This window comes from Cyprinus carpio, chromosome B5 (genome assembly GCF_018340385.1).
Source record: "Cyprinus carpio isolate SPL01 chromosome B5, ASM1834038v1, whole genome shotgun sequence".
Taxonomy (NCBI): domain Eukaryota; kingdom Metazoa; phylum Chordata; class Actinopteri; order Cypriniformes; family Cyprinidae; genus Cyprinus; species Cyprinus carpio.
Window position 1 is genome coordinate 14,415,416 of NC_056601.1, and position 25,710 is coordinate 14,441,125.

The 25,710-nt window shown below is 36.7% G+C and overlaps 2 protein-coding genes across 4 annotated transcripts in view; both read right to left on the reverse strand.

Moving 5' to 3' along the window:
- cfap299 (cilia and flagella associated protein 299) overlaps positions 1–15,771 on the reverse strand; it is a 44,658-nt gene extending 28,887 nt beyond the window's left edge. Inside the window, exons 1-2 of one of the 3 annotated variants that reach the window (XM_042724541.1) lie at positions 15,604–15,771; positions 13,534–13,658 (exon numbers count right to left, since the gene is read on the reverse strand). In XM_042724541.1, the coding sequence (XP_042580475.1) occupies positions 13,534–13,658; positions 15,604–15,711 (233 nt within the window). In that variant the 5' untranslated portion in view covers positions 15,712–15,771. The remainder of the gene's footprint in view (positions 1–13,533; positions 13,659–15,603) is intronic. The other 2 variants (XM_042724542.1, XM_019104622.2) reach the window with 2 other exon arrangements.
- Positions 15,772–17,523: 1,752 nt separating this feature from the next.
- LOC109090909 (fibroblast growth factor 5) lies at positions 17,524–25,124 on the reverse strand. Its single transcript, XM_019104733.2, has 3 exons — positions 24,717–25,124; positions 22,920–23,023; positions 17,524–18,770 (listed from the first exon to the last, which is right to left on the reverse strand). The coding sequence occupies exons 1-3, from the start codon at positions 24,931–24,933 to the stop codon at positions 18,408–18,410; spliced, it is 684 nt and encodes a 227-aa protein (XP_018960278.1). The 5' UTR covers positions 24,934–25,124; the 3' UTR covers positions 17,524–18,407.
- Positions 25,125–25,710: the final 586 nt, after the last annotated feature.

The following is a 25,710-nucleotide window of genomic DNA, read 5'->3' on the forward strand; positions in this document are numbered from 1 at the left end:
TGCTATTTGGCCTTTTTCCATGAAAGCAAAGATTTGGCAAACTCCATCCTGTACACCTGACATAACACTCATTGGCATTCATCTCTCAGACGTTTCACAGTGCAGTACCAGCAATAGCGCCTTGTCATCCACCCCAAATTTGCTCAACATTCATAATGTCTGCACTATACCCGCAGAATCATCTGCCTGCCAATAAACAAGTATTTGAGAACTTCAGGTTCGCAGGGAGCAAAAACAGGTGAAAAGGGCAGCAGAGATGACCCACTCCTCACATCACAAAAAAATTTAACAAACAGCCTCATTTAACCTATCAAACTTGGTCTGTTGTCTAGAAGAAATGTAACATGTTAGAGGAACAGTTCACCCAAAAATGAAAGTCACCTTCATTCATTTTTTTTATCAGTGGATCACAAAAAGATACATCAAGCACAATGTTAAGATGTCTCTTTTCCATTCAATAAAAGTCGATGGCTGTCAATGTCCTAATAGGTCAAATTGTATAAATTTCCTACAGCTTTTACAGTTTACTAGTTACCGTACAGACTTTTAGCTGACTTCTAGTTTATGTGAGTACATTTTGAAGAATACTTTCATGTGAACTGCTAGTTTACACTGCAAGTATGCTTGTTAGTTTTTATGAACATCATAAATATAGTTTAGGATTTATATATCATTTTTGCAATGTGTGTCTTCAAGTACAGGAGTAGTGTAAACACACAAATCTCATACGCATGAACAGGTGACCTCTAATGATGCCTATTTGTTACCAGTCTATGAGAAAACAACTGTGAAATCAAAAAGTTATGCGCCTGTATTGGCCTGAAGACATAATATTCCTAATAAGACCCCACACCCCACCTCTGCTGCCATACTTGGGTTTCAGGGAGGCAGATTTTGGGGGGGGGGGGGGGGGGGGGCTTTTACAAACAGGCTCACTGCTCAGAAAGGATTTAGAAGACCATGATGCACATGGGGCCCTGCTCTGTTTATTCTGGATGATGAAAAGAAACTGGGGGGAAAAGCTCTAAGTAAATGGAACACACACATGACATTTATTTTGGTCAACTACTCGGCTGCCTGTAGTTCATAAACGTGCAGCCGGATGCCAGGCACTGTTATACTAGCATGAGAGGCCTTTGTTACAGTTCCTCAGTGAATGCGGGACAGGGGCCATAATGCTGTCAAAGTTGATCTGGGGCTTGTGTCAAGTACCATGCAAAATATCTACAATCTAATTCTATATGCTCAAACAATAAAAAAAAGGATTAGTTATTTTGGTTTGCTCTTTAAACAAATTCACACAAACAAATTTGTACATTGATTCCTACAGGTGCAACATGAAATGTCAAACCACCAAAATCCATAACTCTATCAGCTACATGACCACCTAGGTAAGTTTTTGTCAAAACATGTCTGATATCAATAAGCAGAAGTGTTAAAAAATATGACCAGCCTGTTTGAGTACATCTCAGGAATAACTTCATTGGTTATCTATTTAAAGAATGCAATCCACAGGGTCTTCCAAGTTTTTTTGCGCACCCATTCCTCAACACATACGGATGACGTTACCTAGCAAGTATATACTAACATGTCACTGTGCATCAACAATCAGGGCTGTGTTGAATTAGGAAGACAATGGTTGGAATAGCAGTACCATGAGCGAGTATAATAATAATGCAAACAGAATGCTCCGTCAGTGATAGACAGTGATATGAGAGTAACTGTGTGTGTTCTTATTATGTAAGATGTAATGAGAAGAAATTTGGAACACTTCAGTGTGGAACTCAAGCCAAACTGATCTCATTATTCACTGCAGACTAATGTCCTAGCACAGCATCGTTAAGCGGACAACTGTAAAACGGACGGTTAAATTTTACAGCAACATATATAGGCCTGAAAGGTTTGACTTGTCCATCATCTAAAGTCTTAACCTATCATTGTTTCATGCATTTACACACAAAAAATTAAAAATGTTGCCTTTGCAACCAACCAAAATAAGTACTAAAATTACTAAACCTCAAACAGAAATGAAAAATGTATATATACAATAAATAAAAATATTATAAAAATGACAACTGTAATGCATAACTGCAGTCTTTATTTCCCAAATGCAAGCAAACTATTCTAGAATTCACACTAGGTTTCCATTAGTTTAGTACTTATGATGAAAAGATACTCAAAGCTGTGTACTATTTGGATTCAATACGAGTGTCAAGCAGATGTGTCTCAATAACATTTTTACATAGCTAATTGGAAAGTACACATTTATTCATTTGCCTGATGCCACATGCACATAAAAAGTTTCTAAGAAAAGATAAATTATGTCTAGCTAAATTTACAACACTGGATTCCTTACATCCGGCATACTTTTAATATTCACAAATTTCTGGCAGTGGCATGTGTGGTAAGGACAGAGGAGGAGCTTGTATCTCAGCGTCTAATTGTGTTTTCTTAATCTGCACAAGGTTGTGAGGATAGATTTCTGTGCAGTAAAATAAAAGTAAAAAAGTAAAAAAAAAAAGAAAAAAACATTGCATGAAGTATTACTGCATAGTCAAAATACAAGATAACGTGTCTATTGAGCATAGATGGACTGCCAGAAATTATGGTTTCTTTTGGCTTCAGCAGCCTAGACACAGTCGCAAAGAAACCAAGCCCCCATTTTTATTGGACTATGATGAATGGCCCTTAGAGACCAAGCCTAAGTGCCCTTAAAATATGGTGTTGATGCACACAGAGGGTTTGGTTATTTACATTTAATTTAAGGGTGTTTCGGACATAAGGCATGACACTCAGCTGGTCAACATCAATTTAAAGACAAAGGGAACAATGTGTGTCAATGTGTGTTTGCGCATTGGTGTGAGAAAGGTAAATTCATTGTGGTGCGTTTGCTCTTCTATATGTTTCTGAAGCATGAAAAAAGCTATGTATATATATTAATCAGTTGTTTACCCTTAAATTAATGAGTATTTGGCGTTCTTTTTAACTGTAAAGTTTTCTTAGGCTATGTTTACACGACAACGGTGTAGTCAAAAACAGAAAAGTTTTTGCCTTGCGTTTTTAAAAAGTGTCAAATATACACTACAACATTTTCAAAACGATTCGTGTTTATACATTTCCGTGAAAACTGCCAAAAAAGCTGTAATCCGTATGCCAGGCCAGTAGTTGGTGCTGTGACCTTGTTAGTAATCAGTACCTGTAGGGAACTGACAATTATATGATGTATATGGTGCGTCTCTACTGTTGGTTGTAATATTGGTAAAGTAAATCCACACTTTGCTGAAGAAGCATTAGCAAACTCTTGAGCAGCAACAACAGTACCATGTACTCCGCCATTGTTGTGTATGTTTGTTCGAACTTGCTTTTAAAATCGACACGTACGGCACAAGTCTACATACTTAACACGTACTATGCATGCGCATGATGTCACCATTTTCAAAGATTGCCGTATTGAAACCCACACTTGCACTTTGAAACCCGTTTTCAAAAATATGTTTTTAGTCCCCAAAACGTCATTGTCGTGTAAACGAACAGTCAAAATGCATAAAAAGTTTCCCGTTTTTGGCTGAAAACGTAGTGTAAATGGCCCCTTAGATTGTGTATGTTAATGAATACATGTGAGTTGGTCAGCTTGAATTCGTGACCACAAAATAGGGGAATCAAATGGACTAGCCTTGCGCCCACAGAAGTAATTAATCACAGTGAAGGATAATAAAAGAGATTCTTTCCCAAAATGGAGTACATATGGCCTTTATTCTTGATATACAGCCCCTGAGTGTAACTGTGTCAATAACTAGGCGAGTTAAGCAGAAGAAAAGCACACATAACAACTTTATCATCACTGTGAAATAGTCCAAAAACAATGAAATGACAAGAGAATCAGTAAGCCTTTACGAGTTTTTAAAATCATAAATTTGCTGAATAGAGAGATTCAGTTCATAACTGTAAATTGAAAGGTTCCTAGTGTAGGCTGACTCCAGAAGTGTACATTACAGTTTTATAATGGAATCCAACCCCTGTCATGAAATTTATTAGCCCCGTCAAAAGTCCTTAGCTCAAACGTATGGTATTCCAGATGTTTTGAGTTTCAAAACCAGTTTTGCAAAAAAAAAAAAGAAAAAAAAAATACATGTTGTTTTCACATGTAGTGTAGAGATGTATAAGTTTAATAGAATGATTCATTAATTAAGACAACTGTGCTGACATTCCTTCTCCAGCAAATTTCTGATTTAAAGACGATTTATGTTTTAGTAGCATTAGTAGCGTTGGTCAAACATAAAGACAAAGACAAGTATAAAGAAGCCTTTTCCCACACTCACATTGCAATAATATGGTGCAGGTTGTCTTTGTTTTCACCCCCTTCCGTGTTCAAATAAACTCCAATATGGAGGAGGAATGTAACCTACACCTTTCTGTTGCTGATGCCCACAATGGAACTCTTAGAGGAATTGCATAGTGGTGAAAGTGCAGGAGCAGCATATATTTGAGAGCTGGGAACCCACTTCATCTTCAGTGTGAGCGAGGGACGGCTGCTGGGTCATGGGGGCTGAGGCCCCAATGTAAACACAGGTGTTGAGGAGGCAAGTAAAAGGGGTAACCCCAATCCAGTAGCTAGGGAAACAGCAAAAGTCACGCTTGGAGAGTGAAAACTACCAACACAAATGATGCCAAATGGAACATTCCCCATCAGTCTGACATTACTCTTTATTAGGCCTCATTTGAGAGAATTAAATGTGCCCTCTGCCTTCACACAGCAATTGCTGTAGCTAGTGATCAGGTGCAGCAAGACATGAAACTTGGGTGTTTCTGAATAATTTGGATGTGGTTAATCATTCATCTTCTTACAAGAGTTTGTCTTGATCCCAGTTCTGAATTAATGTGCTTTAATGAGATCTATAATTGAGGAAAAACCAGTTCTTCACATTTTTTTCAAAATTTAGAAACATACCCCAAAAGAGAAAAGTAAGCTAGGTGTATTTTTAATAAATCACTTGGTTTTTCCCCTCACATTTTTGTCACTAAATATATATATATATATATATATATATATATATATATATATATATATATATATATATATATATATATATATATATATATATATATATATATATATATATATGGAAAGTGACAGCAGAAAGTGTAAAACATTGTAATTTGTATATTTATTTCCTTACTGAAAATGTTTAACCTTGAAAAAAATTTAAATTACAACAACACTTTACTTTGTATGCCTTGGAGAGATTGATTCAACCATGGCCACTGATGTGCAGTTCGTTTTTGGTCATATCTTTCTCTGTTTCTCTCTCGCTCTTGCATGAAAGCACAAGGTAAACAATATTCAGCTGGAGCTGCTTGCTTCAGACAGATGACCACTGGCATGAGTGCCAAGTTCCTAATAAATGCTTATATACCACTGCACAACATCAATGCAACTCAAGTATGAGAAATTCACAACTAAATTGTTCAATATGGCACCAAGATATTTGCCTGCCCTTCAGCTTACTGCATCAATTTCCTTAATTTCAGTGTTCTATCAATAAAAAAAGAATGTGTTTACCATGCTCATACACTATTAAAGACCTCTGGGATTATGGCTGGCCAGAAAAATAAGAAGCTTTTTATCAACCACAGGACACAAAGTGTTCCCATTGGCGCTCTCTCAGCTATGCACTGACCAGCGCTAATGATTTATCTTCTAGCTGCTCTCAAGTTCAATTTTACTATCTGTTTGTACAGCTGAAAGGAGAGGCAGGCTTTAACGCTTGGATCATAATGAAAGAAATTCAATACGAACATTGCTGTGAGCTCTAACTTCTGGCCATCCCATGCCAAATTAATTTGATCTGTGCTGATTCCTTATTATAATCAAATGGCTGAAGTTTTGTCAAATAATTGTGATCATTACTGATGGAATGTCATCGAAAAACCTCACATTTTACAAACTTAGCATCTGGCCGAATTACCCTCAAAAAGGATCCCTGACAATGATTAAGACATCGCTAAGAACAACAGATGTTGTGTTGAGAATTCAGTCCTTCAGTTGCATCAGATCTTTCTCAAATAAGAAGAAAAAAGAAACATTATATTCATACTGGCCTGGCAGATGGCAGCTTTCAATAGTACAGTGATTTCTAAAATTCAGCAGGTACAGTTTGTGAAATATTTTTCCTGAGGGCACATGGAGAAAAAGAATCTTATGGAAAATATTATTTTGGGCTGTTAAACGTCAAGGGAAATTCCACCCAGCATGACAATTTACTTAACTCCTTTTTTAAAGAAATTCTGTGTCACCTCTGATTATATTGAGTCAAACGTATCAGTTACACATACTGTACTCCATTTTACAGACTGTTAACCACTGATGTTTGTGGTAAATGAAACATGCAGGGTCATTAAATTATACTGAGTATATTTTAATATGATTGGGGTTCTGTTAAAATGTTACATTTTAACCCGTGGTGTCAAGACACAGTCTAAACGGTCTAAACATTCAACAATAAATTGATTCATTTGATTAGTTATAAACTCATCATATGAATTTTATGGATTAATCTTTTGACCTGAAGCTGAACTGGTTTACTTAAGTAAAGTCCATTTTCTTATTAACATTAGCATAATGTTAGTAAAATATATCCTTTGCATGCAACTTTGATGTACAAAATGTAGGAAAATGTATTTAAATGATATTTAAATATGCCTGTGCTGCATGGAATGAGTTGTTTCATCTCACTCTGACATTCAGCAGGATTCCTCCATCACAAGCACTGTGGTCCATTAGATTAATCTGCTTTGCACATGTTAGGCTTGTGGTTCTAACCTCCTCAGTCTGCAGGACCTTCTAATCATACAGCAAGCTAAAGTGGCTATTAACCACAGACAGACTAGGAAAACATAAGGGCTGTATCTTACAAAATGTTCTGACCAGTGGAATTGAGCTGTCTTACTTGTGTCTTTTGTTGCATTGTTTAATTGTCCAGTCTTTGTGTTAGTTTCGCATTTGCCAAAGTATCAAATGTTAAAGCTGTACTGTAGAAAATATTTAAATTTGATGTTATTTTTACAAATACTTTCTAATACACCTTCATTTGGCTTTCAGTATAATACAGAAGGGTCATTTCTCATCCATTCCCATCTCCTTCCACCACTAATTTGGGAGTCTTTTGGTAAATCCTTTACACATTAAAAGGTGGTCCTGTTCAGTGTCTCTGCACTGACAAAGATATTAACATGCGTTCATCATAATACCTCCAGGTCACTGCAGAATCCATCATATACATCCGGCATTTGTGAGGAGGCCAAACTATAAAGCAGATGATTGACTAGTATCTTTATGGCGAAAGGCTACTTAATGTGGAAAACACTTCCACCTCTGCACTGGGATACTGGAAGCCACATCATGAAACATCACAGGCCTTAGAGCCTTAGGTAAAGGGCAAAAGGTGAACTCATACGTACCTCTGCAAAGTCACTAACCGCTGTAACAGCTCATAATAAAAGCGTTTTTCAAAGAAGACCAGAACCTGAGCAGCAAATGCGCCTTCTCGATTGAAAATGCAACTTGCATGACAAACAGCACACAAAGAGGAAATGGCTAAAAGTAGAACATAACAAAACAATGCTTTCATTAAGAACAAAACTGAGCCCAGCACACAAAGATTTATTTGATATTCCGCTGTTGTTGATTATCTGGAAATATCTGGTGTGAACGTAACTGAGACAAATCGCATAATTCTCTACTGGTATCCATATTAATCAGACACAAAGAAGACTAAATCATCAAACTCATGTGTCTCTATTTAGGGTTTGACCACACAGTCGTAACATGTGGTGGTGAGAATAATCACAAGAGTATAAACATTAGTGATTGCATGACCAAACCTGAGCCTGGTCATTTGGCAATCACATCTGCTGTAATTCAGAGAGTAACATCATGCCCTATAAATGTCATAAAGCAACAAATAAGGAAATGTATGTTATTCATGTTAAATACACTGCAACAAGAAAAAAAATTATGGTTATATGGTTTTCGATTCATGGTTTCTATTTTTACACCTGTCCACACAGAACACACTGCTGCTCATGTATATTAAATATCATACACTGATGAGGAGAGACTTCTGACTGCAGACATTTAGATTTGGATGTTATATAAAAAATCCCTTAAGTTCAACAAGGATAACCATGAAAAGCATTTGGTCTGTTGAAGGACAACCACAGCCATAAAAATTTGCTTTTGTGCATGTCAGATTGTAATAACAAATTGGTAATTTAAAAATATAAAAGGTATCTAATATTATCCATGGTTCTTTTCATTCTCTCATGAAATCCGTAGGATAGAGATGCCCAAACTAGGGTCTGCGGTCAACATTGGTCCATGGTGACCTTTGATTTTGCCCACCGTGGCATAACACAAGAGGGCAGACAAAAATAGGTAAAAAAAACAACAACAAAAAAAACACCATGCCACTGAGGCATATCTTTCTAAATTGAGTTTTGATTGAGGCCTATTTAAAAAAAAAAGGGAAATTGATTACAAAAAATAAATAAATAAAATACATTTTAATATAATGCAAAATTTACTTTCAGCTTGCTCAAGTTTCAGCTCAAGTTAAATTTTTGACCCTTCACAGTAAAAGGTTTGGGCACCTCTGTGGTAGGCTATGTTGTGAAATTTAAAAATAACCAATAACCACAGAGACTCTTGAAATGAAAGGTAGTCTTTTGGTATAGATTGATTGTAACCGTGTTAGTCTAACAAAAAACTCTGTGTCAGTATATTCATTTTATTATTTTTACATTTTAAATGCTGTTTCTCAGTCCTAATCCACATCAGCACTGTTGATTCTGTGCAACAGTCTTTCCTGGTCTCAATCATTCAGAGCACAATTCAGCACCAGCTTCGTAACAAGATCCACACTCTTAAAATGACTCCACATGCGGCCAATTCATTTTTAAAAAACCTAGTTTTACTCAAAACAACACCCGTAGCATTTCCAAAAAGTTGCCTGCTTCAAGACAAGTAATAAGGATGTGAAAAAGTAAAGTGACAAGTCAGTGAAATAGAACATTATTTCCAGATTGAATAAATCCATTGCAAAGCTCTTTAAAGGAAACTGAAACAAGATCTTGTTATTTCTGACAAATCCCATTTCTTTTCAATGCAAACATGCTGAGCAAGGAAGCTGGCTTTTAATTCTGGTGAGTGAGAATATTTGCTCAGTTGATTTGAATATAACCCAAAATTCAGTTCATACAAGTTAAAATCAGCTAACCTACAGGTATGCTTATATTCTGTAATATTCTGTATAAAAGAAGAAAAAAAAATCAGTGAGATGTTTTTTAATTATCTTCTGTTCCACACAAGAGAAGGTCATAGAGGTTTGGAATGACAGGTAAATAATGACAGGTTTTTCATTTTTGTGTCAATTATCCTTTCATTGTGGATAACCGGAAGAATGCTCAACCCTTGAATGATGTATATGTTTCAACAGTCTCAACTTATTTCTTACGCTGCTGTCCTTTGTAATCACTTCTACAGTAGGTAAACCAAGACTTCCTTTTATAGTGTACTCATTTCAAATCAAAACAGGACAAAAAATTATTTAAAAAACAGCTGCAGCACACTGGATTTGTTTTTTTTTACATCAAAGCATACATTGTCTTTACATAGTGGTTTGTGGATACAATCGATCAATTCAAGCTCCTGAATAGAATAGAGAATAGAAAAGAGATCTGCTTGACAATCCCTCTGTATTAGATATCACTGCTATTAATTCAAGCTATTATTCACTTTACAACAGAAGAAATACTATTACAAAATGTTAGTACCATGGGAATAAAAGTGGTGTGGACATCTCCAACATAAAATGACGCTTAGGCAAACAACTGCCTTCTTCGAATCGAATGTTTATCGCTGCACTTATGCAGACTCATGCAAATCTCAATATATAAAGCTTAGGCACTGTTACAGTGTTCAAATGACATGCCGCTGGCTTCAGAGCAGTGTAAATATTTGTTTGAGTGACTAACACGTATGCAGCAACTTTCCAATTAGCTTCATTTAGCACCCCGTATGCTGGGACAGCCAGCATAATCCAAGCTATCCTCCTGACCGTGCCCTAAAAAACAGGCCTGAAGGTCTTATTTCAGCCTATGTGAGCGAGGGATTAACACCGCCGTGCATATGTACACTCTGTGTTCGCAGCAGGGTTTTACTTGGCTAGTGAGAGATGGCTCTAACCATCAATTTCGAAAGGGGTGAATTTGTGGAGAGTGGCATTTTTCGAAGGAGTCAAACAATGGACAAAGAGCATGGCTGTGGTTGTGCTGGGGGTTTGGGGGGAGGGTTCGAGCTCGAGTCTCAAGAGCCTGTCATGAGCACGCGAGGTCAGGACATCTGCTGACATTTACTGCTGGGCCTGGGCCAGACTGCAGGTTTCAGGGCTCCTGCCAGGGCCTCATATCAGGCCTGCGTAAAACCACCAGGCTCCCTCGTCTCTCTGAAACTCGCACCAGAATGCGCGGAACCTGCGTGACCTTACACTTTTTGATCCAGACCTAGTGGTGCAGCATTTATGAGGACACTGTGAATTGTAAACTTGCTGAGAGGGCATGAGCTGGTTTTCAACATGGCCTCGGCACTAAACACCAGTACTACAGGAGAAACGAATTACGTGACTGCAGTGTTTTTTTGTACTATCCATATGCTCAGATCCGAGCCAAACTCATGATGGCTCCCATTCTCTCTGTATGGACCTGATTTATTAGTGGAAAAAAGTAATGCTTTCACTCATCTGCTTAATTCACATTCATCTTGAAGAAGTCACAGATGCAGAGAAAAAGAGACGGTGATGAAGGAGTCAGGCATTCAGACAATCCCTCATCTACTTTTAATCACATAAAGAGAGTCTTACGTTTACTGTTGTCCATTATTTCAATGCAGTCATAAGTCATTGTGGAACCTTTTCACCACAATAGCCATCTTTTAGTCAACCATCTCTTTCATTCAAACTTTTCCCATTGCGTCCGTCAAGTATTGAGTTTCTCTGGGCGAAATCCCTTCATTTGTTCAATTGTGATATGTTGGCAGGATACAACAATGCCTATCTGTCAAATGAAGCATGTTATGGATTAGCCTATAACGTGGCAACAAAAGGGCAACATCTGATTAGCATTCAGTCTCCCTCATCCTCTGGGATTTTATTACCACAGGTGCAGGAGCATTCATTGATCAGATGCACGCTACAGGCAAAGCACGTCTTAATGGAAAACATCTCTATTTATACACCTGCAGGCACTAAAGGTCTCCGAGAGCAAAAGGAGGCCTGAAAAGGTGGAGAGAAAGAGAGGAAGGAAGGCAGAGAGAGAGAGAGAGAGAGAGAGAGAGAGAGAGAGAGAGAGCACACTGGAAGATGGAAATTGAGAGGGAGTCACTAAAGGGGAGGAATTTAATGTTTGTTTTGTTGAGTTGAAGGTAATTGTAAATCAATCAAAGATTTTAAACTGTCTTCTTCACTACCCATCCAAGGTTTGGGCTCAGTTAGTTTGTTTGTGTGTTTGATTTTTTTTTTTTTTTTTTTTTTAAAGAAATTAATACTTTTATTCATTAAGCAATGCATTAGATTGATCAAAAGTGTCAGTGAAGACATTTATGATTTCTATTTCAAATACATGATGTTCTTTTGCACTTTTTACGTATCTAGGAATCTTTAAATTATCCCAGTTTAAAATATTAAGCAGCACAAATGTCTTCAACACTAATAGAAATGCTTTTGAGCATCAAATCAGCAGAAGAATTTCTGAAGTGACAATGAAGACTGGAGTAATGGCTGCTGAAAATTCAGCTTTATCGCTGCAAGAATAAATTACATTTTAAATATAGGAAATAGAAAATAGTTTCTTTAAATTAAATTAGTTCAAAATATTACTGTTTTCACTGTATTATGATCAAATAAATACAGCCTTGTTGAGCATAAAAGACCCCAAATTGTACAGATTTGAATTTTTCATTCTTTAAGAATAAACAAAAGGTTCAAAATGCTATTTAATGAATATAGTGGTACCATATATATAGCTCACTTACATTTTACCACACAAGTCATGTCCCCTCCCCACCATGCCCTTCAAAGGCGCAAAAAAATGCCATTTGGTCTTTTATTACAAGTGTTTGGCTTGTCTTCACAATCTCCAGAAGCAGTAAGGCTGTGCATTGTGATCCTGGTCGCTAATTTAAGCTCAGTGATTAAGAATTATAGCAATACAGTATCTAAATAACAGTCCAGACTAACTCTTTTACAGAACTTTACAGGAGATTGTTCAGAATTTAAGTGAAGTAACTTTGCAGCATACAACTAAACCTAGACTTGATAGGCATACTAACCCTCAAATATGCATAGCTATGGTAACCTAGGAACAGTACTGACGTGATGGGGCCCTCTTGTGGAGAGAAAGGTGGATGTGAAAACCACATTTAGATCACACTTTGCTAGCATCAATTTAAGCAAGTAACCAAGAGCCACTGTTTACTTATTCGCTATGTGGAAACATGACAAAATACACTTAAATGGTCAAATACTGCATGTTATGTCAAAAACTATTGATTTAAGACAGCCCAAATAATTGGGGCCTGCAGTACAGACCTTCACTGACTATTTGAGCTTCTTGGTTAAGAAAGACACACTAGGAGCACTATCAAGAAGTTTATTGGCTTGAATTACACACAAATACTTTCAAAAGGCTGTATCAAATTATATGCCTAAAGAGTTGTTTTCTTATTTAACTGCAATTTAAACTGAAATAGACTCTTTTTTTTCTTCTTTTCTTTCATTTGACATATTATTTTACTTGAACCGAGACCCAGAACTTCTGTCCATTTTGACAAGCACTGAACGCCACAAAGACACGTCTGCAGGTGGTTAGGAAGAAAACACAAATATAGTTCTCCAAAAATGTTTCCTGAAGCCTCACCACAGCAACTATGCAATCCTCGTCCAAGTCGGAGTCCAAGTTTATAGCATCCCAAAAATTCCCACAAACAAAGCTTTTGCCTCTCTCACAGTGAAGGGATGAAGGATCTGTGCTTAAGAAACGCATGTCAGGTGCATCTATAAAGAGCATTAACGTCACTGGAAAGTTGCTTTAAAAACAGCCTGTTGTTTCCTTGGACATTTAGATCCTATAATCTAAGATTATTTGCTACCATCTTACTGTCATTTGATGTCTTTGATATTTACAGTGAATGTGCATCAATAATTAATCCATTCTTTAAAGCCATTGGGCCTCATTCATGAAACTTGAGCAGAATGAATCACTGTATAAACTATTCATAAAACATTCGTACGTAGATTGCGCCATTAAATTGAATGTGACAATTTACGTCAGAGTGGTTTAACAAACGATTTGCACAGAAATTCATTCTGCTCGTGTTTCATGAATGAGGCCTAAAGCATTTACTGGAAAATACATGTTCTCGAGGTCACATACTGGTGTGAAATTTGTCCCCTTTTCATGGTCACAACACAAAAACCTTACTTCTGTTGGCTCCCTGAAGCAAGCCTGGAGGCCTCGGCAGCTGCTTTCCTTGTCTCAAATTCCTCCCTCTCCAAACTGCTACCCTTGTGGCCCAGCTCCACCAGCTGGCGGGCCAGTTCCTGATCCTGGAGGAGCAATAATACAGATCTGCTCAGCTGGGGGTGGTTAAAACTGACTGAATAATATGAAAAAATGGCATTTCTGTACAAACAGGCCAGTGTATTTATGACACATTTGTGCTAGTTTTGTGCTCAAGTGCTATTTATATCAATCCTATTTTAGTATACATGCTATTTATATGACAAAATTACATGAGCTGCGCTGACAATTTCATGGTTGCCAGGATCAAGGATTTTTACCACATGTCACTGCAGCCTAGTTAAAAGTGGGTAGTATCATTTCCATATGATTTAGTGGGATTCATTATGCCCTCAAAAGGAGAAGTTGCTTTCATGTGGCAACAGGGCATTGAGTTTGTAGAGAGCTGCTGCTGAGGAACCCCCCCCCCCCCACCACACACACACAAAAAAACTCTGACTCAAACGGCAGGATCCATTTGTGAAGGGTTAAACTCAATCTTAATATAAATACACTAAAAATCAAACAGTGAAAAGTATAAATGTCAAATAAAAATAGGGAAAATGTTATATATTTTTTCTCTGTAAGGTTGACACTGAAACCATGTTAATGTTACCAAAATACTGTATATAACACATCATTAAAAAATCTAAGCCTAAATTACAATTTAAAGGAAATGTTAAATATATTTCATTGTTCCTGTGATGGCAAAGCAGAATTTTCAGCAGAAATTACTCCAGTCTTCAGTGTCACATAATCCTTCAGAAATTAAGATTTATTTACATTTTTTAAACAATGTTGTAAACAGCTGTGCTGCTAAATATTTTTTTGTGTAATTTTTGTTTTCAGGATTCTCAGATGATTTTAAAGTTTAAAAAATTTTTTTGTAACAGAAATCTTTTTTAACATTATGAATATCTTTGATCTTTATAAACTGTCACATTGGATCAATTTAATCCATCTTTGCTGAATAAAGGTATTAATTTCTTTTTTAAAAAAAGTTAGAATTTTTTGTACCTAAAAACAATATAGTTGCTTGTATTACCAAAACCTCCAGACAGTAGATCTGAATTTTGAATCCAGCACTGTGTAAATGACTAAATGTGTAACCACTCAGGTCACACAACACCTTATAACTTAAGACACGCTCATTCCTGTAACGTTAACCAGAAATAAGCCCCCACATATGAAACTAAACCAGAATGTGTCTGAATAAATCCCAGAGTCCTCATTGTGAAGGAAACCACACACTGGCATTTCTAGACTGCTACAGACAATTCCTACAACTCAAGTTTGAATTATTTTCTTCCAAGCTCTTGAACAAATCCCAAGTAAATCAAATGGTGATTTTTTTAAGTCCATACAGGCAATGCCTCTTACAGTTTCCAAGACTCTTACATTAAGTGTAAAATATGTACAGTATACCATGACTTTACCTCACTCATTAGCCAAAATAACACAGTCAATATTACAAAATGTTATTATTTTATTAATTACATCCAAATTTCTAAAACTGGGCTAAAAGAAACACTGTAATGCCTGATGTTGTGATTGAATGTTGACTTGTATAAACCGACTACATCAAAATTACTTTAATGACAACAATTTGCTAATAAGATGATAATAAACATAACTAACGTTACAGTGTCTCACTTAGGCTACCATTGTACATTATGATGAGAAAACGTTGCAGTTTATAGAAGCATGCAGGAACGAAGTACCATGTCGCCATCTAACGTTTAACTGCAAACGTACACTTTCACAGGCCATACTTACAAATGACTTTGTTACTCCATCTGTCTGCACAGACTATCGTAATGTGTGCACAAGCGTAACTGCCAGACTATTCACATTGACTAATAAAAATGCTGATTTAGTAATGAAACAAAAGAAATCGTTTTCTTGATGCATCTGATCTCACAGTGAGCGTGAGATTAACAACGTCACATAACACAGGCGGTTTAACTTGCAGCGTGAAATTTAATACTTCACCTCAAGGTAAAATAAATCCAGAGGTTTTATCTGAGAATCTAAGAAGTCCTCATAAGTGCGAAACTCTTCCACGGTTTCTCCCGAAAAGACGCCGCTGTCGTCTTCCATCTTGTTTACTTTGAGTTATTCCCATGGTAACAGACAGCTGTAGTAGGATAGTAGCAGTTATCGTGTTTTCCGGTTGTAAACCAATCACGATCCAATATAAATTCTTAAGCCCCGCCCATCCAAACAAGCTCGATTCCCAGGAAGACGTTCTCAAGCGACAATATCAGTGTAAGTTTGTTTGTCTGCAATGCTGTTTCTTAGAGCTCCAAAATAGTTATTATTTCAGATATTAATATTACAAGTACAGGGTACTAATTCTGCTATGGTAAGAGTAGCAGGAAGATTGGTGGTATGCATCCAAAGGCTGTTTAAAGAATAACTTGTGTGAAAGCATTATAAGTGGCAGGTGAATGTATGATTACGTGATTTCCTTGTTGTATATCATGTGGTCTAGCAGAGTCTTGTCTTCTGGTAGCCTACCAACAAAGACCTACTCTGTGTAATTAATGATTTCTTGCAGTCTATGCTTCCACGGCTTTATAAGATAATGTAATATAATATAGTGCAATTTATATTATATTATTTTGAGAAACTTCATCATATTTTGGTATAAATTCTAAATGAAAGCTTTAAGATTTTTCATGCAAATTTAAAATCATCTTGCGTCATTGTTATGTCAGAATAAAATACAATGCGACTGATTCATTTTTAACAGCAAACATAAATTATTAATATTTTAAGAGTTCCAATCTTTATTTATTTATTTATTTATTTTGGATGAAGAGCTTTTTCCTTTGTCCTTTAATAATGTTTTGGGTATTGCCCCAAATCAATTTTGCTTTTACAACATAAAATGCCTAATCATCAAATAAATACATTTATGTTAAAGGACGTGTAAGATGAAATTAGCAATAAGATGATTAACTTTTTTAAGAGAGAGAGAGAGAGAGAGAGAGAGAGAGAGAGATTTTGACTGCTTTAAAAATTGGGTTTTGTGCATCTTCACTGCTACTGGAATTAGTGGGGATTCATTTATCTGGACTGAACAGTTCTGCTGAACCACAGTTTTGTGATGTTATTTGTTGTCTCATTTAAAATTATTGAACACATGGCAAACAGTTATCCTTAATGTTTTGCCAAGTCAGACCAAAATGTACCCGTGGTCTAAATATTCATCCATAACCACTAGGTGGCACAGCTCTTTAAACTTTTATTAAACAGTTCTATGCATTTTGCCATCATTCTTGTTCTTATCTAAACTTGGTAAAATTGATTTTGGTTATAAGGAATTTGAATGGCAAAGACTGTATTCCCAGACAAAAGTCATAGTCCTGACTCCTGGCTAATGGATGTATGTCTTGGCCTATATCCAAGGACTATGAAGAAACATTTAGAGCCATAGCACTGTTCAGCATTACGGCTTCTGCAGACACCATTTGATGTGGATGTCTTGACCCCTGTATTTCAACCTGTTTGATGAGACACTGTTGTAAACCATTTTCCGATGGAATGTCTGACCTCCACCAAACCCTGACTTTACCCCTTGGATCCGATAATGGCACAAGCCAGCTGTTATGTCAATTGCAATGGGCAATAGTCTTCAGACATAGACATCCACTACCACCACCATGCATGCACAATATGGATTTTGGCCACATTGATGATTCCAGGAGAATATAATGCAGAATTAACAAAGTGTGCAATAATAGTTGTGATGAAACCTTTATGATCTTTTAAGGATTTCTGTTGTTTCCTAATATATTCCCATTCCAAATACAAAAGCACAGCATTCCTATATTGTGGTAGTTTGTAAAACAGACAATAGCCTCAGAATAATATTAGGAATTATACACAAGATGTTTTTAATGTCATTATAGTGAAATGTTTATTAGAAATGAATTTTTGTGAAAAGTTTGGAAATGGATTATAGTTGCAATCACCTGTAAACACTAAAGATAAGGTCCACACCATTTCAGTGTGCCCTACTTGACAGTTATAGGGATATTTTGTGAAGGGTCATACCACGACTGTCTGCCATTTGATACACCTATGAGCAGAGCTCATAAAAAACACAGAGCAGTCCCACAAGACATGTTTATCCTTGTGAGACATCGCTCTTCTGTGGAATGCACTGGGGTCGTGACAGGATTTTAATTTCCATGACAGTCAGCATCTAGCCTGATAGTTTTGATGGACAGACATCTAATAGAATAAATATGGACTTTTCATGCAAATAAGCAATCCATGTGCATTATTCAGCCCAGAAGCATTCAAAATATGCCTTCTTTTTCTTGTACTGTTGTTCACCTTTTTAAAAAATATATTTGCATATTACCATCACAAACATTATAGTTTTGGGAGCTGGATAACTGTTTGTGCAAAAAAGCTTGTAGAGACATAAATATATTGTATAAATACAGTGAGGTATAATATAAAAATTTAGTTATATTTTGTAAAATCACTGAGGATAATAATGCAAATCCTCTTGTAAAGCAACTTTAGTTCAAATACATAAGATTTTCAGAAGATCCTCATAAAATACACATCGGACTTCAGAAGTTCCATCTTGAAAATGTCTTGTGATTGGCTGATTCAGCCCTTTGACGTCTAATGTACATGATGACTGGAATGCTCAAGTCATGTAAGTTTAGCAAGTATTCATTATCCTGAAGAGAAAACTGGTTATTTCAGCAAACCATCTTTTTTCCCAGCTTGTCTTTTTTACAAGTTTAGTCCATGTTTAAGACAGCACTGGTTTATCCGAATCGAAACTTGGGCCAGTATTTGACTACTGGTCGATTTTTCTTTCCGGTGTTGGCTGCGACTTTCGTTATAGAGGGTGTTGGTGGATGTGGAGGTGGTTGTTTTTCTTGCTCTTTGTCTGTTATTGTGAATCCTTGATCGGTCTTTTCATGCAAATGCATCCTTGGCAGAAAATGTGTAGACACGTGTTGTGACTTCACTCTCGGACTGGACCCCATTTTTGCTTTACCTCTCTTGTTAAGTGCCACGAACCACTCTCTACCAGTGCGATGGTTCTTGTGGATCACTGAGGCGTACGTGTTGTAACTGTTCTCCTGAAACCGCTCCCTGAACTTACAGTCATCTGTAAAGCTCTCCTGGGGAAAAGGACAGGAAAAGGGGGAATGAAAAGATACAAAGATAGAAAATCAACAAGTTGTTCAGTCTGATACTGATATGCCTGTGCATGTTAATGGTCATGTTAATATGTCTTGAATCTTGGCTTTCAACACAGCCTGTGAATGATACTAGATCCCACTGATGATCTTTGTTTGTATTTCAGCCGGAGTCCAGCTGCAATGGTGTTTATTTAGTGTATGGTTTCCTGTACTATTTGTAGATCTTACTTTCAACTAAGATGATAACTTTTACCATTTCTAGTATAAATGTAACAGTTTTTTTTGCAAGCTATTCAGCAAGTTTGTTACTGTGAGCCTACAAATAAAATAAATAGACCATTGTTGCATCTTTATGCATCTTTATTCAGAGTAGCAGTTTGTATTATAGTAGATACCACACAACACCAGAGGACATGATCAGTTTACCAGACATGTAGTTCTTTTCCAGCTCACTTTTAATTTTTTACATAATTTTGTAGACTGAGGAATAGAAAAAGCATAATGAATGTCTATGAGCTTTAATTTTATCTATTGCAAGGATAATGATGGTGATAATAGTATTGAAAGTACAATACAGGAAAAATACTGTATTAAATATACAGCATCGATCCAACTAAAACAAATAAGAACCATTACAGTTGTGCTTATAAGTTTACATAGCCCTTGCAGAATCTGTAGCATTTAAAAAAATAATAGGTAAAATCTTTAAAATCAAATAATATTTTAGTACTGTCCCGAAGATGTTGCACAAGAGTGTTCCACAAGAATGTTATATTTTAAAATAATCTTTTACAAATGTATTTTTCTAAATATTAATTGATTAAAATATTCTAAAATTGACAATATAAAATCAGCGGCAAAGCTGGATGTCAACATCATATACAGTACTAGACACTGAGGGAAATACCATGTGTGCAGAGAATGCTGGGAAATTAAAGAAGTTATAACTAATGCACAACTTGAATCTTAGTTTATGTAGCTTCATCAAGGCAGTACTAAATTAAAAAAAAAATCGGCATTTAAAAAAAAAAAAAAAAGAACAATTCTGCAAAGGGTATGTACACTTATGAGAAGAACTGTATGTGCAAGTGACCGGCTTTTGTATTGTGCTTCAATTTTTCCAGTGCCACAGCACATCAATAAAGCTTTAACACTTTGGGCACACAATAAGTAATTTACTGTGCACACACTTTGTAGGATGCCACATTAGCAGCTGCTGGAGAGAGACCACTTTGTGGCCTGATTGAGTTAGCCCCTCATAAAGAGAGCTAATGAAAAGCAGCAAGCAGATTATAGACACCGAGCCCCAGAATAAAGCATTGAGGGGGTTTCAGAATAATTGCAAGTCTTACTTTTATCTCCTAGCTCAAAGTCATCAAAACCGACTTTCCAATCAAAGACTGGGGTGAGTGACAGAAGCAGAGCTTGGTTTGTGTGGGCTGAAAACTCATTAGGCTATGAAACAACTTTATCCTTCCAGGGCACAGGAAAGCAGGACACATGCTTGTTTGTAGGCAATCTATGGTATGTGAAAGCCTCTCTCCTTAGGTAGGCTTTCAGAAATGCAGCCATACACTGACAAGACCAGACATCCATTAGATCTCTCTCTAGTAAATGCTTTAAATATCTGTCCAAAGCTCAGATAGTTCAATTAGATGAATTTGGTCACATAACACTAACAGCAGCTTATATTAACAACTGTACACAACCAACATTATTAAGAATTTTGGCCTCACTCTCTAAAAATATATCTGGTGGGAAATTAGATCATGAATTTAATGAGGGTCAGTCCCAAGTAAGAGGTCTTGCATAATTCCCAAACTCTGAAATAATAAAACTGTTCTGGTTTGCTGAAGAGTGCAGCTAAGCAGAAAATGGTGCCATTACAATATTTTCTAAACATGCCAGTCACAACTTGACCCACCATAACTTCACAGGGGCTTTCTCCCCTAAATCTCGCCCCAAAAACATCTGAACATTTGTTTGATTAGGGTACATGGTTTCTGTCTTCTGGAAGTGCTTTATGACCGCTGTTTTAAACAGCAGCCAGCTGTTGAGGATACATCCTTTTATGACATTTTTTGGGGGTTATTTCGATCCATGTTTGAAGAGATAGAAGAAATCCCATGTGTCTGTTCGGGTGTCTGCAAGCAGTAGACATTTTATTGTTAAGTCATGAACTTGCACAGCTGTTTGACCTGTGTCTGTTCTCTGACAGCTTTCTTTGTGAATATTATCCACAAAGAATCTTTTTTCAAGATTTCCCATACTGTGGTACCTCCACTGTTCAGCCTTGCACCACCAGCGTTGAGCTATTCTACCGTTGCAGACACAGATAAGAATAATTACATCTTGGCATGGCAGATTTGTTCCCATTCGTAAGTGTCGCCATATTATTCAGAGTGGTTTCCTTTACCTTTAGACCATGTGAGCAAACTAGTTACATTTGAGACACATCTCTGGCTCATGAGCAATCCACATTTCATGGAATGGGAGACGGTTGCATCTCCATTTCCCTCTTGGTTTCTCACCCACTCTCCATTGTTTTCTTAATAAATGCAGTGACCTCTTAAGCTTTGAAAAGATTATGTTAGTAATAGCTTGCTGGGTATAGGTCACAAGGCATAATGTACATCTGTCTTCCTTGCCATTATCACAGTAATAAATTGCCACTATGAAAACATCTAAATATTAAATATGACAGACAGTGCAACAAAAATCAGACATTAAGTCATTTGATACTCCTTTGGTTAGGCCGACTTGTCTACGAAGTGAAGTGCCCGGGGTTTAAAACCCAAGCTGACAGCTATTAAATAAGCCTGTGCAACTGTAGCTGGTCTGAGGAAATGAAACCCAATTCAAGTCTGACGGAGCCGCTGCAGCTGCTTTAATTACAGATGATGTCTGCAGCAGTTCGGAGGCTAATCCTCAGATTTATCAGACTACTTTTTTATCCGCCCCATACAAGATTTTTCTAAAATTGTAAAACATTAATGTGAAGTAGGGTCTACACAAGTACAGAACACTTTATATATAATAAAATATAATACTTTTTATTCAGCAAGGATGCAGTAAAGGGTTTTTGTGACTGTAAAGACATTTATAAAGTTACCAAACTTTTCTGGTTCAAATAAATACTGTTCTTTTGAACTTTACATTCATCAAAGATATATATATATATATATATATGTATATGTTTTTTTTTTGTTTTTTTTTTCTCAACTGAAAAATTAAGCATATTATTATATGCAATATTATTATAATGATTTCTAAAGGATAAGGACATTGAAGTTTTGAGTAATGGCTGGTGAAAATTCAGAAAATTACATATTAAAATATATTAAAATAGACGATAGTTATTTAAAAAGTTTAATAATATTTCACAATATTACTGTTTTACTTTATTAAAATAAATGTAGCTTTGTTGAGCGTAAGTCACTTTCAAAAAAACTTAAATATATATAATGCTCTTTCTCTCTCTCTCTCTCTATATATATATATGTGTGTGTGTGTGTGTGTGTGCATGTGTAGATATGTATGTGTGTGTAATATGGAGTTGAAAGCTGAATGATAACTAGTAGTGTCTCCTAGACCGATCCTTTGGGTGGGTGGGCTGGGGAATGTTTGGGTTTGGAAAAAAGACAGTTGCTATTATGGGAAAGTTAAACAATTCTAATTTTAAAGCTATATGAATGCAGATTAGAGTTCCATATACTGTTGCTTTGCTTGCATAAGTCCCGGTTCTTGCTGTTTGCATGCTAAGTGCCCTTAAAGCTGTCCAACTTTGTTTACACACATATTGATCCCCTTCCTTGCAAGATTATCAACTACCCCAGACTCATTTTAATCTGCTCTTCCCATTAACACATGCTAATAAGCTCTGCCTTCTATCAGACAGCCCAGACCCCTGCAAAGCCAGATTGCTCTAAAACTGCAGTGTGTCTCTCCACTGCTTTGTGCTGTACAAGTCTTTGTAGAGAGAATTTGCAGAGGCTCACAAATATCACAGTAAGCCGCGATTTCCTTCAAAAGTGTGCGTGGGGAGTTTCCTTCTGCATATTTGGGTTGGTTTGCATCCACGTTTTTGTAGTGGATGTATAAGTTTATATAGTGTTGGGTCAGACTTACAGTCGCATGAAGCCTCCCCTTCTTGTTCATGGCTAGAAATCGGTTGCTGAAAACCCCTCGGATCCCTATGACCCCCTGAGACACGGCAAACAGCTCCAGCACACCTACAGAATGAAAAAACACAACAGTTGCAGTGACGACTGATGACCTTAATGTCCTAAGCGTCAAAGGTCAAACAATGGCGTATTGGCATGTTCACACACAAGTTTAGTTATGAAAGAGAGTGACGACATTTAAACAAAGAGTCATAATTGAATTTTGAAAGTGGGTTCAGGTAATATGTGCAAGTTGTCTGCCATGTCATTGACATATGTATGCCACAAGGCATTATTAGTTGATGTCATAACTTATGTCAACCTCTTATGATGTCATAACTTATGTCAACCTCACCTTTGGAGCAGAGAATAAATAAAATAAAGAAATCAAGTGTTTTTAGCTTTACAGTATATCTTGCAGGTCAAAAGCAGGAGATGTTACACAGAAAATAGTTTAGAAAAACATTCAATTCTTAAAGACACAATGTGAAATCTATTGTTCTTTGGTTATTTTGGTTACAAGTATTATTGAATGCTATAGCAAGAGAGATTAGTTCAGTTAAACATTATTCTATCCCCTCCTGTCTACTGTTGTATGTACAAGACAATGTACAATCTGAGTCACATCTGTTAATAAATACATTTAACACCACACACTGACTGTGTGTATATAGCCTATTTTTCATCTGTCTTTTTGTCTTCTTTTATATTAGTCAGGATATTAGATCCTTTTACTGTATATGTACAGTAAGTAAAGAATAGAGAAAACACTGCAACGCATACTGTAAAAAACATCCACCCAGAAAAATTAATGTGACTTCCCAATGCCAGTCCTTCAAGTTTGGGTGCTCTTCATTTAGCGTGTGTGTAGTGACAGGGTCCATAGGGTCCAGAAATAAGCTTTTTTAAATTGATTTTAAAGAGCCTGTTTGATAGCTTAATATAAAAACTGGCTGGAATTTGGCTATAGCATCCATCTTTTTAATATTTAAGGCATTAACAGTACTGGTAATTACTGTTTGTTGACATTAAAAATGAGATTGTTTTAGGCTGAATTCTTTCAGAGAGATGTTTCAGGTCTATGATGTTTGCTTTCTAAATATTCTGTCTGGCACATGGACTTAACACCCACAGCCAAACTCAAAGTCCTTTTTACTTTAATCTAATTTTGATCATCTGTTTGACAGTAGACCCTCTAAATAGACCTGGTACTATGGTATGTGTACCCAGCTATTCAACCATTAACAGAAATCTAGTGCATGGCATGTTAATGATGCCACTCACTCCAGCTTTCAGCTCACTGGCATTCTGATCTCAGCCTCTGCACCTGTTCCCATACCTGTAAATAAACATCCGCTCCAAACAAGAGACTCCAACCAGAGGAAGCAGTAGTTTATCATACATTCAGTCAGATCAGTCTGCAATAACAGTTACTTGAGCCAGTGAGTGTTTTTGCACAGCCCATCAATAAGATTCTAGTCTGTGTGACTTGGGAGGACCTTCTCTATTATGCAAAACTGTTTAAACATACATGCCATTGAAGCATTTTTTAGATTCTCTTTGGTCATTTTAATAATTTATCTTCATTTAGGATGTAAATGAGCAGAATTTCATCCGTACTGAGTATTGGTAAGTTTGTTTCTATCCGAAAATTCTAATCGAACACTGTGCAGGCATACCAAGTATGAAAAAAGGATCAATCAGTCACTTATTTGAATTTAGCTCTCCACATGTCCGTAAAGATTGGAAAATCACAACTTACTTAACGGATCAGGTTCGTGACTCCCGTTGACTCTTCCATCGGGGTGAATCTGAAGGTGGAAACCTATTCCAACTCTACAGTACAGTCTTCCAGTCCTGCGCCCTGATACGCGCCCTTCCTCGACAAGTTGGTGCTCCAAATACGCGCGTTCAGATCCCGTAGGCACTGCAGAGCGAGGCAACTGAAAGAGAAGTAAAAGCAGGAGAGGAACGTTCATTCTTTCCAGAGAGCTGTCTGTGAGCGTGCTAGGCCACTTCCAGCATTTTGCTGCTGTTCCAGCGCTCTGAGGTAACTCGCTGTTTCACTAGTGGGCATTACCCTCGGCTGCTGCAGGAGCTGGAGCAGATCTGCTGGCAAAGAGATATTTATATCACAAATGATCTCACTGCTTGATGCGTGCCTGAGATGTGCAGGACGCTCTCTCTCATCCTCAATTTATATCGGACGAAACATTCAAACCTTCCTGAGATCTGTATATCGTTGGAGATGTAGCTCCAAACAGCGCGTCTTTGACCAAGGATAGGAATGTGCAGTTATTTGTTTATACTTTAATACGTGGGTCAGTGACAATTAATGACGTTCGAGGTGATCAAACGGAGACATATTTTAGAAATCTAGTTTAATACACGGGGCAAGTTCTTAGAAACGTAAGACTTGTTATGTTTTTAATGTGTTTGCCATTTTAAAAAAAACAAAAACGTTTATACTGTATCGGCATAGCTCCAGAAAAATGCATTTAATGTCAAGTGGTGTAACCATGATGAAGTAGAAAGTAGCCTACGAAATAATGTTATTTAAAACAAGCTTTCACTTATTTTCCAAGGTGATTTACAAATCTATCATACATTTTAATTAATATCAAGAGGTTGGTTTCTCCACTTGACTTCAATAAAACGTAAATTTTCAAAAAAAGAAGGTAATAAATAAATACATACTGTATACATACATACAAGGTCCTATAGCCAATACATATATATACACACAGAAATGGCCT